At 41.7% G+C, this 17,841-nt stretch overlaps 2 protein-coding genes and 1 pseudogene across 2 annotated transcripts in view; 1 reads left to right on the forward strand and 2 right to left on the reverse strand.

The window, feature by feature from the left end:
* The window catches only part of LOC148368383 (uncharacterized), a 52,773-nt gene that overhangs the window by 24,488 nt on the left and 10,444 nt on the right, over positions 1-17,841 (reverse strand). The gene's annotated exons all lie outside the window — the stretch shown is intronic.
* LOC148368385 (U2 spliceosomal RNA) lies at positions 168-345 on the forward strand (annotated as a pseudogene).
* LOC148368386 (uncharacterized) lies at positions 5,988-16,437 on the reverse strand. Its single transcript, XM_088330409.1, has 3 exons — positions 16,144-16,437; positions 14,219-14,311; positions 5,988-9,838 (listed from the first exon to the last, which is right to left on the reverse strand). The coding sequence occupies exons 1-3, from the start codon at positions 16,250-16,252 to the stop codon at positions 7,737-7,739; spliced, it is 2,304 nt and encodes a 767-aa protein (XP_088186535.1). The 5' UTR covers positions 16,253-16,437; the 3' UTR covers positions 5,988-7,736.

A 17,841-nucleotide genomic window follows, 5' to 3' on the forward strand; every position in this document is an offset into this window, starting at 1 on the left:
TGCTCTTGTTCGAAATGTCAGTTGCCTAAAGTGTTATAACACAGAAACATAAATGTTGTGTATTTTTTCTCGTGGAATTATTGTGTATGATGTTTTCATTTTCAGAATTTGTAATGATACGTTTTAAGTTCCTTTGAAATGGCTGTTTATCAGGCAGTTTTTAATAAAGATTTTCACGATGTCAACTGTGGTTCTGATATTGTGTATTATCCACAGAACTGTAGTTCTGAAATTGAGCTTGCTTACGATTTGATTTTTGCAACCCGGAGATGGAATAAGAGCTTGCTTTGTACACTCCACGCATCGGCCCGGTTTTGCAGTACTTCCGGGAGCGGTGCATTCGCAATGATCGCAGCAAGGCTTTGGGGCTAGGACCTTAGCTCGGCCTTTTGGCTGAGAGTAAGTGTCCCGGCACCTTGGCTTTGTAGCGTAATATGAACTGACCGATAACGGATAATGGCTAAGTAACAAAGAGAATAGAACAATACCCCTTAAAAAAGAAGAGCCTGGGACTTCTCCGGACCAAAATACAGGGTTCGTGCCGCTTTTTCATGGCCAAAGCACTTTTAAAGCCATTTTTCCAATTTCTTCAGCACCATTGAAGAAGAAAATTACACAACGATCAAAAGAACGGGAGCCATACCTTAGTGTCAGACCCTAACCTTATTTCGTAAAATTGTTGAAAATTCTAACTTGCAGCCAAAACCCTAGCAAATAACCCTTCACCCCCAACTTTAGACCTAACCCAGTTTCAAACTGTAACCCCCAAAAAACTGGTTCTATTTTTTTGGAAACCAACATTCAGTTGAGAACCTCAATATGGGGCTCAAACCCTAGTTCCTAACCCTCAACTTAAACCAAGAGCCAAGAAGAGATCTATATCTAACGTTGCTGAATTGTTTCCCCTTTAAAGTCGTTTGGTGCATACTGTTACATAATAATCAGTCAAATATGCATTAAAGCAACAAAAGCAATCTAAAGAGCCGCTTCTGAGACAAAAAGAGCGGTCTAATTTTGGTCAGTCAAGCTGGAAAAGTCGCTTCTCTAAAAAAGACAGAATTCCTGTCACTGCTACAAAGGAATATGCTGGGAGGGGCCGCTCCCTCCGTGGGGACTGATGCGTTCCCTGTGTGCTGAGGGGGCAGGAGAGTCCAAGCTAATGTCCGGTGACTAACACAATTATATACGAGATGACGTATGCGCTGCCCAGACTGCCCTCATTACTACATCCACTTTTCTTTGGGTGGGCAGAGCGTGTCCGTGGGTGAGGGACCGGCCACCCCCAAGTGGTAACGCCCCTGATGTCAAGGATGTAGCAGAAGGGAAAATGACCAACCTGCCCCGAGCTGCTTCGAAACAGCGTCCGGTCGTCGACCTTCTCGCTCGGTCTCCTCTTTGGCTCCTCGTAGCTTCTCTTGAAGAGATCCTTCCTCACTGGAGCTCATTTTCTCCAAGTTTGAAGCTCAACGAAAAAACGCCTCGAGGTGTCGCTCCAACTAGGGAGTAAAAAGGACAAAACTTCGAAAAGGACTGCAAATTGATACTTCTGTCGGGCTTACGTAGTTTTAAGTCGACTACAGGACTTTTGGTAGTTTTCTCGACATTCTATTGTTCGACGGTGGTGCGGCAGCCATGACAGCTTCTCTTTGCAAACACCACCGCAATGGATTGTGGGACACAGATACAAATAGATGACTGGATAGGTCGGCGTGCCGCAGCACCCCGACAACTTGCGTGCCTACGTGGCGGCCATTTTGGTTAGGGCAACATTGCGCAATGGACGTACAACACATTGAAAAGAAATCACAACCTGCAAAAAAATGCTTATTAAAAAACAGCAAATTATAAATCTTTATTGAAGTTAAATCTTAAGACTGTATATAAAACTCTGAGAAAAACTTATTTCAAATTCAAAATCGGTCTTAGGAGGATATTCTGAGAAAAAAAAAACTTGCGTAACCTTTTTTTAACAATGTTTTATTTGTTTGTTTGTTTTTGCAAATCAAGGTAAATGAATTACCATATATACACACATAACTTGCAAATAAATCCTGTATTAATAAAAATATCAAAAAATAAATAAAAACACTAAGGAAATTATTCATCTAGTTTTGACGTGGTTTTGATGGAACTTTCTGATACTTTGACCCGACTAGCTTAGGCTCGAAATGGGAACGCAGCTCAAACGGGCGCGTCCTACCTCGTCTTCTATACCTGTGGTATACTCTTCTTCTTCAAGTTTAATGGCGCTCAGCATCCATTATGTGGTGCATTACCGCCCCTCATCAGTTTTCGTGATTTTTAATTCACTCCATTTTTTTTTCAAGAGAAGTTTTTTTTTTTCAAATCAGGGGTGTTCAAATTTTTAGAAAGCAGGTTCAGATTTGGTAAGCTGAAAATGTATGAGTCCGACTTTTAAGACTGGTATTATTTGAACAGTCTTTTAAAAATTGTAACTGCACTTCAGCACTTTCTGTAGACGATGGTCGAGTGCGGCGTGAAACCGACGATCTCAGGCAGTGACGACGATTCATCCGTAGACAGGGTTGGGTAGGGTTACTTTAACTTGATTACTTTCAATGACTTTTGGATTACTCCAATACCAAAGATGCTAATAAAAGACAAAATAAACTAAATAGGAATAAAATGATGACTCCCAACACGTGTTCTGCTTTCTCTCCTGGCTTTGATCACTTTGATCTCCGGCAAAACGAACATAAAATGCCACAGAAACAAAATGAAAATAAATCCAAACACCTTGCCAACATCATTTTTGCCCTTCCATGTATTCCGTTACTCCCCCAGCCTGCACAAAATTGAGTCATTTTATTCGTATTTAGTTTCTTTTGTCTTTTATTAGCATATTATTGGAGTAATCCAAAAGTCATTGAAAGTAATCCAGTTAAAGTAACCCTACCCAACCCTGCTTAGGAGACTAAAGTTTGTGTTTGGTTAATGGAGTCAGATAACTAATTCGAACAATTTAGTAAACATAAATGTTGCATTATCGTTTTAGGCCAGTCTTTAAGCATTATTTTTGTCAACACTTTCTTCTTTGATTGTTTATCTTGAGGCTTTTCCTTTTGTATTCAGATTCAGATCTACTTTATTGTCATTCTAGTACACGTGTATACAGAATGAAATGTCGATACATCTGACCCGCAGAGTTTCCTTGAATGTACAGATATAAATAAAATGTTGTATTGAGTTGGAGTATTGAGTACTAATAATATACTAAATAATTATGGCTATGTATAGTATTTTACAGTAGTGCAAATAGTGCAAGAGGAGCAGCTAACCAGATGTGCAAAATGGGCAGTCAGGTTAACAGTAACAATAACACTGTAACAATAACACTGTAAGTACAATAGTGCAGAGAAACAGATGTGCAAAGAGTGGCTAGCTATAAAGAACTGCCAGTAGTGCAAAAAGTCAAACAAAACCAACAGATGTACAGATTAGCAGCAGTTTAGATTTACTATGTGTTTGATTGACCATTTAACAGTCTAATGGCCAGGGGGACAAGACTATTGTGGAACCTGGTGGTCCTGCACCGCACACTGCAGTACCTCTTCCCAGAGGCTAGCAGAATGAACAGTCCATGATGGGGGTGAGAGGGGTCCCTGATCATGTTCTTAGCTTGGGATAGGCAGCGCTTCTGGCCAATGTCCTGAATGGAGGGGAGAGAAGTCCCGATGATTTTCTCTGCTATTTATTATTTATTTATTTTTATTTATTTTATTCATTTTTAAATCTTAATTTCATGTTTTCTCTGAAGTTTTGTGTCTAATCTTGTCGGATGCAATGTTTTCGTTAAAAATTTCAATGAAGACGGTAACTTATATGTTGAACATAATTGTTGTTGCTAGGTTCTGATTGCACAATTTCCACAGGTTCCCACGACCTTAGAACTGTGCCGCATACGCGCTAACCACTGCGCCGCCGTGCTGCCCCAAAGTGTAAAATCGATGATCAAAAATCAAGATCAATTGTCCAGTACTTGAAAAAAAAACAAATATATTGGAAAAATACAATAGTTTGCAAAAAATGGCGAAACAAAAATTGGAAAAACACACTTGCTCATCATCCAAAAATTGAAAAAGGTATAAACGGGTATAGAAATATTGCAAAAGTCAGCAATATCACGTTTAAAACCCACTTCATTTTCAAAATAACGTTATATAATTTGTCATTAATTGTATTTCTCTCTCCAATATATTTTAAGTAACTGCTGTCTTCTTTTCAATGATATGCAAACATGATGTATAATCATCAGTAATAATTACACTTTTCCCCTTTTTATCCTTTTCCCTCCCGGAAAAGGTATGTTTAGAAAATATTTGATCTAAATCATTGAATCCAAAATCACTCATAGTTTTTTTCTTAACCCTCACAGTCCTTAATCGATTTTCAACTCAAAAACAGGAACATTTTCCGACCGCAAAAAAACCCAAGGGGCCACTTTGGGAACCACACTCTCCCTATGTTGGACTCGCTCCGTATGTTGAAGACCAATTACTCAAAAATTATAATTTTTTGACTCTAGCAATTCTTCTCAAACATCACTTTTTTAAACAATATCAGCTCTTCTGAAAGTATTTTTGACGTTTAAAAGCACAATTTTGAGCCGTTTTTTGGACGAGTGGGACACAAAAATACAACAAAAGACTGGAAATAGACGTTTATAGGATAGATAACATGCACACACCTACGCAACAACAAATAAGACCTACACAGACAATCAAATGTCTAATTGTATTCTTTTTCGATTCCCGTTCCAATTTAAATTATCAGTTTGGACTAACTAATGTTGGAATTTCTTGTTAAATCAACACAAAGTTCAATTAATCATCTGACTCATATTTGTGACCTTTCCCAAGCACCAATCATCCAAACAATTTGCGCACTCTTTTCTGCATAAAAAGTTCTTAGAAGCCGGCATTTTCACTCACGAGTGGATTTATTTCTAACACACAAATCAATACATCTCTGCACGCTCCTCCTTCTTCCGATTTGCTCAGCAAAACATCTCCTGCGCCGCCTGGCTGACTCCCATTGGTCTCCCGTTCCCGGAAAATAGGCGCGTCAACTCCTCCGGCTCCGCCCCCAGACAGCTGGTCACCTCCCACTGCCTGAGAGCTGCCCCACGTCAAAATCTACTCCAGAAAACTTTGGCAAAGAGAGTCCAATAGACAAACCCAAATTCAACGTTCCATATTCTTTTACTAATCAGAGCAACGCCTCGTACATTAAAAATGACTACGGATTCGACGTTTATTGTTTACTTCGCTTGATTATTCAATGAAAAACGTATTCTACATCTTTTCTTTCGGAATCGACGATTTAACCGTATTTTAGATCCGTTCGTTCTGGATTGATAAATTGAACGTACCTTTGATCGGTTATTTGATTTTATTCTCTTTTAAAGGTATTTTAGTGTAGGGGGGCCACCCAATTCAATTTGTTTTCTTTTCATAACCTTAGAGGAAGTTATAAATGTCTAACTTTTTGGAGGTATCGCTCTTCCCCCCGTTGATCTTATTCTGGAAACAATGTGTGCCCCACTGTTCATGTTGGGGACCCTCACAAATGCGCACACCAACGGGCGGCCACCTTGATTACCCGATACGACAAGCGCACACCAAGCCGCTCACGCGTTTAACACCGCACACGCAACACCACAACCCGAAACCTGTCGTGCACGCGTCCGAAAACCCACGCACACAAGAGGCAACGTCGACAGGGGATGTATTTCAAATCAATATACAAGTTCAAACGCAACTACCTTGTTAGAAGGGCAGCTCGGAGTCGGGGTCCACTTCGTCAGCAAAGATCGAAAAAAAGAGCTCCGGGTGTTGAAATGCGACGTCGGGCGCCAGTAATATGTCAGGTTCGAAACCAAGTCCGGATGAAATAAGAGACTTTTGAGTTACAAACTCCTTTAATAAAGAAAAGCAAGTACATTGAAACAAGGCAAAATTGCGTTCTTAGATTGCTATGAAATAATCCCACGGACTGAAGCGTCAGCCTCTTTCTTTTACCGTTTCATAGATTTCTGATTGGAGGATAGAATAAAACACGTGCACATAAGTGCATTCTGATTGTTTTAGACAGGAATCACATATTTTAATGCAGTGTATAATGTTGGTTGCTAGATGGCGTGCGAGTATTACAAATGATGCATCACAGCAGTTTATTCTTGAGAAAATTACCAGTGGCCTTTGTAGTGACAAAGTTCCTTTGGCTCGGGAATCTTATGCTCCTGTCCTTGGGTTATACGGGTCAGCCGAAAGGAGTTCTGTGCACCTGTTAGATAACAGATAGGAAGCCCACCAGTCGCCTCCAAATTGTAGAAACAAAATACCTTTGGCTTGGGAAGCTTATGCTCTTGACCTTTGAGGCGTTTGCTCCAAAAAGCAATTCGAAAACTCAACTGTACAATTATTCAGTAAACATAACTGCATGAAAGTAAAAGTATAGAATATAGTATAAAAGGAACCCTAATACCGTAATTTCCTTTACAGTTAGCAAGGGGGAAGGTGGAAGAAATGATGGAACAGGTTAACAGTACTGATCCATGAATCTGGTTTTAAGATAATAGACTCATTTAAATGATCAAGCGTGCCAACATAGAATATTTGCCCAAAACACCAAAGAAAGGTTGTTGCATTAACGATTCTTGTGTACCTTTGCGAAAAAAAGTCCCTCTGGGGAGGAGTGTGTGAGAAGCAGCACAAGGTAAACCAGGAAGATGAAGAAATAAAGGTTCCCATCCCTTTTGCCGCTGGAGTTCACTGGGATTATTCTCATCCGGACGACAGGGATGGAGAGAACTACAGGCTCTCCAAGCTTTGTGATTCTGGTGAGAACAGGCCCCAACCCTGGGGACCTAGGTCGGCCATCTTATCATTATAATCATTATAAATGTTGATAACAGGCAAAGTTTTATGCTGACACACCATGAAATAGATCATCTATCAAGAAACATGACACGTATGCAAATCATTAATCTTTTGAATATATATGAAGACTTTGGGGTTTCAAATCTTTATTATACAGGAGAGTCTGCTCACATCCTGTGAATGAATGTGTTTTTTTTTGATGTGTTGGCAAAGTCAGTTGTTAAAAAAAGGTTAGGGGAAATGGTTTTGTGACGGTTATGTTCCTATAGACAACCTGTATGATACTTGGTCAATTAAATGTTTTTAAGCTCCCACTCTCAGTGAATCTTTGACCACAAACCAAGCAGGCAAAGGTCTTCTTGCCAGTGTTGGTTTCTTGTGTGTAATTTCTAGTGCCGATATGAATGAATTTTTCAGCACAAAGTCAACAGGTTAAAGGTTTCTCACCGGTGTGGGTTCGAGCGTGGTTAGTAAAGTTGCCAACCTCGATGAATCTTTTACCACAAATTGAGCAAGCGAAAAACTTCCCGCCAGTGTGGGTTCTGGTGTGTATTTTTAAGCTCCCACTCTTGGTGAATCTTTGACCACAAATCAGGCAGGAGAAAGGGTTCTCGGCAGAGTGGATTACTGTGCCTTTTTTAGGCTCCCACTCTGTGTGAATATTTTACCACAAACTGAGCAGGCTAAAGGCTTCTCACCAGTGTGGGTTAGTTGGTGTAAATTCAGTGTCCATTTTGGGTGATTTCTTTTACCGCTAACTGAGCAAGAAAAAGGCTTCACCCCAGTGTAGGTAAGTATGTGTCTCAAGTCCCCACTCTGGGTGAATCATTTTCCTCAAGCTGAGCAGGCGGAAGGCTTCTCACCAGTGTGGGTTCTAATGTGTTTCTTTAGGCTTCCATTTTGGGTGAATTTTTTACCGCAAACTGAGCAAGAAAAGGGCTTCTCGCCAGTGTGGGTTAGTTGGTGTGAATTTAAGGACCAATTATATGAGAATCGTTTTCCGCAAATTGAGCAGGCGAAAGGCTTCTCGCCAGTGTGGATTCTGATGTGTTTTGTTAAACTCCCACTCTCTGTGAATCTTTTACCACAAACTGAGCAGGCAAAAGGCTTCTCGCCAGTGTGGGTTTTTTGGTGCGATTTTAAGCTCCCATTCTGCGTAAATCGTTTTCCACAAACTGAGCAGGAAAAAAGCTTCTCCCCAGAGTGGGTTAGTTGGTGTAATTTCAATCGCCCATTTAGGGTGAATTTTTTACCGCAAACCGAGCAAGAAAAAGGCTTATCGCCAGTGTGGGTTTTTTGGTGTGACTTTAAGTACCAATTACATGAGAATCGTTTTCCACAAATTGAGCAGGGGAAAGGCTTCTCGCCAGTGTGGGTTCTTATGTGTTTCTTTAAGTTTCCACTCATGGTAAAACTCTGACCACAAACTGAGCAGGAAAAAGGCTTCTCACCAGTGTGGATTAGTGAGTGGGTTTTTAAGCTCCCGTTCTCTGTGAATCTTTTACCACAAATAGAGCAGGCGAAAGGCTTCTCACCAGTGTGGGTTCTAGTGTGAACTTTCAAGCTCCCTCTTTCACTGAATCTTTGACCGCAAACTGAGCAAGAAAAAGGCTTCTCCCCAGTGTGGGTTAGTGTGTGTTGTTTTAAGACCCAACGCAAGGTAAATCTTAGACCACAAACTGAACAGGAAAAAGGCTTCTCCCCAGTGTGGGTTAGTGTGTGTTGTTTTAAGACCCAGCGCAAGGTAAATCTTTTACCACAAACTGAGCAGGGAAAAGGCTTCTCGCCAGTGTGGGTTCTTGTGTGTATTTTTAAGTTCTCACTTTTAGTGAATCTTTGACCGCAAACTGAGCAGGAAAAAGGCTTCTCGCCAGTGTGGGTTAGTTTGTGTGATTTTAAGCTCCTATTCTGAGAAAACAGTTTACCACAAACTGAGCAGGCGAAAGGCTTCTCACCAGTGTGGGTTCTGGTGTGTAACTTAAAGTTTCCTTTGTGGGAGAATCTTTTATCACAAAATGGGCAGGCGAAAGACTTCTCGCCAGTGTGGGTTAGTCTATGTTTTTTTAAGCTGCCACTTTCGGTGAATGTTTGACCGCAAACTGAGCAGGAAAAAGGGTTCTCATGAGTGTGGGTTTTTTGGTGTGACTTTAAGTTCCAATTCTGTGAGAATTGTTTTCCACAAATTGAGCAGGCGAAAGGCTTCTCGCCAGTGTGGGTTCTGATGTGTTTTGTTAAGGCCCCACTATGTGTGAATGTTTTCCCACAGACTGAGCAGGCAAAAGACTTCACGCCAGTGTGGGTTAGTCTGTGTCTTTTTAAGCTCCCACTTTCGGTGAATCTTTGCCCGCAAACTGAGCAGGAAAAAGGCTTCTCGCCAGTGTGGGTTAGTGTGTGTCTTTTTAAACTCCCACGCTGGGTGAATCTTTTACCGCAAACTGAGCAAGAAAAAGGCTTCTCACCAGTGTGGGTTCTGGTGTGCATTTTTAAGTCCACACTCCGTGTGAATGTTTTACCACAAACTAAGCAGGCAAAAAGCTTCTCCCCAGTGTGGAATTTCATATGCAACTTCATATCAGACTTGCGTCGAAACGTTTTCCCACACTGAGAACATGTGTTACCACCTTCCGACTGTGAGTTGCTTTCAGCGTTTGCAGAGTGGGACGTGTCGTCGTCATCCATTTCCACGTGTTGACGGGAGCTGATGCTTCGAGGCTCCTGCCAAGGGTTATCTTCAGGTTGATCTTGATCTTCGACGGGTGAACAGACCCCGGCCACTAGCGAGACTGGAGAATCGTCCTCCTTTTTAACGCGAACAGGCTCCCCATCCTCTGTCTCTTGCTTAACGTGATAAGGCTTCAGATCCTTCTCCTCCTCAACTTTAACGGCAGGCAACTCTGATTCCTGCCTCGCAGTAGGAAGATATTCTAGGCTGACGTCTGCAAGACATAAGTCACATTTATTTGTATTGCCCTTAACTCGTTTTCAGAACCTTGTCCGAGAGTGCCAAAACGTAAAAAAAAATGCTAAAGGTTTAGGTGCTGCTGATCATTAAGAATGAAGCTTCTGGGGATTAAATCACCAGACGGAAGAAGTAGCTTTGATGAGATTTTTGTCAACACTTAGTGCCGCGATTTGTTCCTGCATTCGCCGTATTACTCTGTATGGCAGAGAGTAGGCGCCGGAGTATATGCAAAGTAAGCGCAGTGTGACGAGAAAAGCAAAGATGTAAGTACATACTGTTAACGCTTCAAATCTTTAGTCTTTCTAAAATAAACGACCAATGGTCTTTGTCGGGATGACGTTTCGTAGGACCCTGCGATCACCATGACGACCTGAATCGTGATCACGTCACCCGAGACATCAGGGGCTGAGAATTCTTGCAAAGTTCATGCATAAATTTAGTGTTCTTCCAATCAAATGTTATTTTTCAAGCAAAGCGCCCTTGTGTTTATGGAAAGTATTGTTTAGATATTCTAGGTATCGAAAATATAAATACTTGAAAAAAGCACCGTGGCGAAGGTTCTGCTTGAAATGCATCATTTTGCCATATGCCTGTATTGCGACAGAGCTAGATTTTCTGTAGGCCTTCAAAAATGAGTCAATATGGCCAACATCGGCTGGCATCAGCACTTCCCATTTGAGAGGAACGTCTGGCACTAATCAGAAACAGTCACAGAGGGCTGCAAAGACCAATGTGCTTCTAAATATTTTTTTAATTTACACAATATAAAACGTAGGTAGTGAAGGATTTTATGCATTCGACTATTGAAGGATTTTATACGATTGAATACAAGTTACATTTATTGAGTTGAAATGCAAGATATTCACTGACTGGGCTTAAGTTCAATGACAGGTCACGCTGTTCCAAATGCAGAATATTTTGACTAGGGAATTTTGATAACAGGACTCTAACGGAGGACGGCCGGCGCTGTTTTGAGAACAAGGCCCTGATGACGTAGAAACGCTCGGTGTTGTTTTGAACATTCCAGACATCGCGGCGAGGTGGTGGAGCCCAGAAGGGGCTTTGTTGGCACCCCCATGGGAGGAGTCGGCACACCATTGTGCGGGGAGAAGATGGCCAATAAGTAGAGAGCTGAAGGACTTCAGAAGAGGGCTTCCCAGGGACTCCAACGAGACTAATTGGAGTAATTCGGCCGTTTTGGATGGAGTACACTTAGTTAAATTTTTAATGAAATGTAATCTGCCTCCGTGTGAAAATCTCGGCATTCTTGTTAATCTTTTCCCTCAAGAAACAAGCACGCCTAAATTTTTGGCTGAATGTAGGTTGTGTTAGGTTAATAGAGTAAGATAACTAATTTGAACAATTTGGTAAACGGTACACTTTGATAATTACCGTATTTTCCGCACTATAAGGCGCACCTAAAAGTCTTAATTTTTTTCAAAAGCTGACCATGCGCCTTATAACACAGTGCGCCTTATATATGGCTCAATATTAAATTCGCAAGGTCTCGCAACTTACTCAACAGCCGCCGACTCGATTTTACCCCGAACGTGGAGTAGTCCACGGTGTATGCTGGGATTTATATACCGGCGTTTCATTGGCTAACCAATGTGTCAATCATCATTTGAATCGATCGCTATTGGCTAAAGTTTTTCGGAGCCTCGGATAGGCTAGAGGGCCGAAACAAACCCTGAAATTGGCCGAAAAAGATGTGTCAATCATCAGTTAAATCGATCGCTATGGGCTAAAGTTATTCGGAGCCTCCAATAGGCTAGATGGCCAAAACAAACCCTGCAATTGGCCGAGTTTAGCAATGGCGTAGCAAGTTTAGCAAGCTTGCTAAAGTACACCATAAAGAAACATGTTTTATTAGTCTGTATTTGCAAATAATTTACTCTCCTGGATTTACTTCACTCACGGTTGTAAGAAGACCATGATTGCGTATCATTATTGAAAGTGGGAACTTGGGTGAGTTATGCGGCTTTATATTTTCCCGGTATCTTGTTTTAGAACGATCTTGATGTTGCTGTGATGAGTGAATTCAACTCGATTCCAAGTGTTTATTGTCATATGCACAGTAAAGTTGCGAGCGAAAAAGAAAATAGAAACTAAGGAATGGTTGGCATTTCTTGAATCCCAAGACTTCAACCTTCCGAATGATATTTGAAATGACGCATTTAAGTGACATCGTACGGACACCGCATCTGCACGTGTCTACGACACGTATTTGCTTCTTTGCAAGCTTTGGGAATGTTAAGGGGGTAAGAAGTTTGACTGAATCATCTGACTGTTTTGTCGACGTTCCCATTGTAGCGCCTTATAATCCGGTGCGCCTTATCTATGGAAGATATAGGACCAAAAACTATTTTTTGGGGGTGCGCCCTATAACCCGGTGCGCCCTATAGTGCGGAAAATACGGTAATTCCCAACAGTAGACCCAATCAGATTAACCTGTTTGAGTTCGTCAGCTGGCTTAAGACACTTGTCCACCCCACACAACCAGTAGGACGTGAACTAGTAACATGGCGAAGACCAAAGAGCTGTCCAAAGACACCAGAGACAAAATTGTACACCTCTGCATAGCTGGAAAGGGCTACCGAGTAATTGCCAAGCAGCTTGGTGAAAAAAGGTCCACTGTTGGAGCAATCGTTAGAAAATGGGAAAAGCTAAACATGACAGTCAGTCTCAATCGGAGTGAAGAAGCGTTGAAGATGGGTCGTGGCTGGGTCTTCCAAAACGACAACGACCCGAAGCACGCAGCCAGGAGAAGACCAAAAAGTTTGAGCATATTACTCCTGTATTGGCCAACTTGCACTGGCTCCCAGTCCACTTAAGATGTGACTTTAAGGTTCTCTTATTAACATATAAATGTTTGCATGGGCTTGCACCCTCTTATCTCTCTGATTTGATTTCCCCCTATGTTCCTGCACGGAGTCTGCGCTCGGAAAATGCCGGTCTACTTGTGACTCAGAGAGCCAAGAAGTCTGCAGGCTCGAGAGCGTTCTCCATCCGGGCCCCGGTGTTATGGAACGCCCTGCCTCCGGAGATAAGATCTGCAACCTCAATGGAAGTTTCTAAATCGAGGCTTAAGATACACTTCTATTCCAAAGCTTATGATTGATTCCCACCTCATATTCTGTATTGTCCTGTCTTTTTCCGACTGCCTGCCTGGTGGTGATACGAAGGAGGACGATTTGAGATGAGTCAGCGGACCAGCGTCTGACCTGAAGCATGTGAACGCCTGCATAGACCAGCTGGCAGAGATGGAAAAACTGCGTCGTGGCCGTCATAGACTTTCTGGACTAGTTTACAGGCTGGGGGCGTCGCTGCTGTCATGCTCTTTCCGGACATTTTCAACATCTTACCTAGTGTTTACAATTATGTGTACAGTAATGCTAATTGTGATTCAACCTGGTCAGTCCAGGAAGGGGGATTGCCACGTGTGGGGTCCTTTCTCAAGGTTTCTCTTTTTTCCTCACACTGAGGTTTTTGAGTTGTTCCTTGCCCGCATGCTGGTTTAAGATCAGGTAATTGTGCAATTTTGTAATTGTAATCCTGTGCAGTCCTTTGAGACATTTTTGTGATTAAGGGCTATAGAAATAAATGTGACTTAACTTGAGAACCAAGGAGTGGCTCCGTAAGAACCATATCAATGTTCCAGCATGGCCGAGACAGTCTCCAGACCTGAACCCAATCGAAAATCTTTTGAGGGAGCTGCAACTCAGTGTTTCTCAGCGACAGCCCAGAAACGTGGCTGATCTAGAGAAGATCTGTGAGGAGGAGTCAGTGGGCCAAGAAATCTCCTGCAGTGTGTGCAAAGCTGGTGAAAGACTACAGGAAACGTTTGACCTCTAATAGCAGGCGAAAGCTACTGTACCAAATATTAACATTCATTTTCTCAGGTGTTCAAATACTTTTTTGCTGCTATATCACACAAATAATTTGTTCGAAAATCATGGATTTTTTTTTTTTTAGTTTATCCCTCTCACAGTGGACATGCACCTATGACGAAAATTTCAGACGCCTCCATGATTTCTAAGTGGGAGATGAAGCAAAATAGCAGAGTTTTCAAATACTTATTTTATTCACTGTATGTATTTCGAAAGAATGAGCGAGACAGAAGCCCGGACTGTATTCGAAAGAAAAGTACGGTGGACGTAGACGTCCAAATACGAGATGTCTATTGACAATAGCCTATTGTGTGTAGACATCTGGCAACCATCACGTGTTATTTTGAGCAATGCAATAAGGAGCGTTCCCTTTTTGCCATATCTCCTCTCTGCGCATTTTTGGGGGCAACGCCCAACTACGTTCCCTCCCAAATAAAATCGTTGCAGAAAGTAAAATGACCAACCTGCTCTGTTCAACACAACTCGGAGTATCTTGTAAACAGCTCCTGGCAACTCTGGTTCCTGCCACGCAGTAGGAAGACATTTTTCACCGATGTCTGCAACACACAAGTCAAATAGCATTTATTCTGGACGCCTTTATTCACAAAAACACACAAAGGGACACAGAGAACACACCACAAGGTTCCTACACCTTAAGGCAAGTTAAATTCAAGACTTTTTGAATGCCTTTGGATGTCAAATTTAGGACAAGGTTGTCAAAAAAACACAATTAAAACAAGCAAAAAAAAAAAAACTACACGAATAAGAGGCAATTTTAAACAAATGTTTGTTTTATTTTATTCGTCTTAATTACAATGGGTGTTGCAAGGGCCTCAGTGCATAATACAATTTGCCCAATTTTATCTTTTCAAATAATCAGGCCATGATTCAGTATTTTTGCAATCTTCAGAAGAGGAACTGTAATAGTCATCCATATCAGTAGGTGGCAGTAGATTTTTATATACTTTTTTATGTACTAATATGCTCTTGAGGTAGCACAGTACATTTAATAGCTTAATATGTTTAACAAAGCGGTTTAAGATTGCACTGTAAAAAATAAAAACAAAGCACTTCATTCTTTTTTATTTGAAGTATTATTTTCTTCTTTTTATATCCTAATTATCTGCTTATGAGGTAGTACAGTGAAATATTTGACAACTTCATTTTCAAAGATTTTCGATGGACGGTGTGCCTTGGAACATTTTTTATAAATAAAAGTGTACTTTGGTTCAAAAGGGTTGAGAAACACTGAGTTATACTATTAAAATGTATGTCCATGTTGTATCTGGACTGGTGTAAATACAGGGTTCGTGCCGCTTTTTCATGGCCGAATTCAAGCACCGTTTAAGGACTTTTAAACCCAATTTTCCAATTTCTCCAGGACCATTGAAGGAGGAATTTATGCGCTGATTAAAAGAACGGGAGCCTAAACCTTAGGGTCAGACCCTAACCTTGTTTCGGAACCCTAAAATCATAGAAAATTTTAACTTGCAACCAAAACCCAAGCAAATAACCCTTCACCCCGAACTTTAGACCTAACCCCGTTTCAAACTGTAACTTTAGCCTTACACCTTACGCTAGCTGTAACTCCAGCAGTAAACCTGGTTCTATTTTTTTGAAAGCTACATTCAGTTGAGAACGCTAATATGGGGCTCAAACCCTAGTTCATAACCCTCAACTTATCCCAAGGGCCAAGAAGAGGTCCGCAGGTTCGAGAGCGTTCTCCATCCGGGCCCCGGTGCTGATGAATGCTCTGTCCCCTGAGATTCGATCTGCAACCTCAGTGGAACTGTTTCAATATAGGCCTTAAACACACTTCTATTCTATAGCATATGAATAAAATATATTTTGTGTTGACAATATTTGTGTATTATTTGCCCTCATGTAGGTTTTAGAAAAGGGGACGGTCTCCTTTTCCATTTTGTTTATTTTGTGTTTTTTTGCTGTATTGTTTCCCCTTTTAAGTCATTTTGTGCATACTGTTAGATAATAATTAGTCATGTATGCATTAAAGCAACAAAAGCAAGCTAAAGAGCCGCTTCTGAGACAAAAAGAGCTGTCTAATTTTGGTCAGTCAAGCCTAAAGAGTCGCTTCTCTATAAAAAGACAGAATTCCTGTAACTACTACAAAGGAATATGATGGGAGGGGCTGCTCCCTCCGTGGGGACTGATGCGTTCCCTGTGTGCTGAGGGGGCAGGAGAGTCCAAGCTAGTGTCCGGTGACTTACACAATTATATACGAGATGACGTATGCACTGCCCAGACTGCCCTCATTACTACATCCACTTTTCTTTGGGTGGGCAGAGCGTGCCCGTGGGTGAGGGACCGGCCACCCCCCACTGGTAACGCCACTGATGTCAAAGATGTCGCAGAAGGGAAGATGACCAACCTGCCCCGAGATGGGTGGAAACAGCGTCCGGTCGTCGATGTTCTCGCTCGGTCTCCTCTTTGACTCCCCGGAGCTTCTCTTGAAGAGATCCTTCCCCACTGGAGCACATTTTCTCCAAGTTTGAAGCTCAACGAAAAAACGCCACGAGGTGTCGCTCCAACTCGGGAGTAAAAAGGACAAACCTTCGAAAATGAGTGCAAAGTGATACTTCTGTCGAGCTTACGTCGTTTTAAGTCGACTACAGGATTTTTGGTAGTTTTCTTGAAAATTTCTTTTTCGGCGGTGGTGCGGCAGCCATGACACCTTCTCATTCGAAACGCCGCCACAAAGGATTGTGGGACACGGATACAAACAAAGGACTGGATAGGTCGGCGTGCTGGAGCGGCCCGCCAACTAACGTGCCTAGGTGGCGGCCATTTTGGTCGGGGCAACAGCAACGTATGTACATTGAAAAGAAATCACAAGCTGCTCATTTAAAAACTGATTTTCATGCGGGTAACATTTTGTTTTCAACGTCAACACTTGCTCTTCTTACAGAAAATTAACTTAAAAATATTTTAAAACTAAAAAGTGTTTCTGAAAAACAACAATTAATAAACCACTATTGAAGTTAAAATTTAACACTGTGTAACGGGTGTCATAATAACTTGTGTTGTGTTGAAATTCCAGCTGAAATATTTTGGGATTTCTTTCTGTTTTGTTTCTGCTGCCATTTATGTTAGTTTGGCCGTACGTTGTACTCTACTGAAATGCTAATTCCCCTTTATAGATGTTGAGAACCAGCGGAGGTGCTAACCACATGGTGTGTGTATGTTGTGTCGCTCATTGCAGGTCAATTGTTCCCGTTTTTATACTCGTAATTGTAATTATTTCTATTTTCTCAAATATATAAAAAGGATGATGTTAGTTAAAATTCAGAATAAAAAATGTGTTGAATTCATTGTAAATGTTAAAACCACTACACGATCACTTGTTAAAAGTATCTTGTTAAAATGTACGTAAAATGTATTGTGACGGTTGATATTCTAAAATGTATTGTATGTCAACTGAAAAGAAAATTATTTTATATGTTTGGAGCAAGGGCAGCACAGCAGCGCAGTGGTTAGCGCTTGTGCGGCACAGTTCATGTCATGGGAACCTGTTGTGGGTTCAAATCCAGTTCCAGACTTCCTGCGCGGAGTTTGTATGTTCTCCCCGTGCTTGCGTGGGTTTCCTCCGGGCACTCCGGTTTCCTCCCACGTTCCAAAAACATACATTTCAGGTGAATTGGCCGGTCCAAATTGTCCCTAGGTGTGACTGCGCGAATGAGTTGTCTGTCCCCGTGTGCCCTGCGATTGGCTGGCAACCAGTTCAGGGTGTCCCCTGCCCACTGCCCGGAGATGGCTGGAATGGGCTCCAGCTCCCCCCGCGACCCTAATAAGCATAAGCGGTGCAGATAATGAGATGAGATCTTTTTTTTTTTTTTTTTTTAAAGGGGTGTCGCTACGTCGGAGATTTTCACTGATCGCGGGTGGTTTTGGTCCCCATTAACCGCGATAACTGAGGTCCCACTGTAGTGCATTTTACACATTTTTCTACGGGTATGTTTAGATGTTTCCAAAAGTGCCTATTTGGAGAAGACCAGTTTACAGTTCGAAAACCTCTGCAAATATTTATTTTATTTCGGCCATTTTTATCTTGGACATTGCGAGAGTTGTA

Source organism: Urocampus carinirostris, chromosome 3, assembly GCF_059441175.1.
Source record: "Urocampus carinirostris isolate Australia breed hairy pipefish chromosome 3, RoL_Ucar_1.0, whole genome shotgun sequence".
Taxonomy (NCBI): Eukaryota; Metazoa; Chordata; class Actinopteri; order Syngnathiformes; family Syngnathidae; genus Urocampus; species Urocampus carinirostris.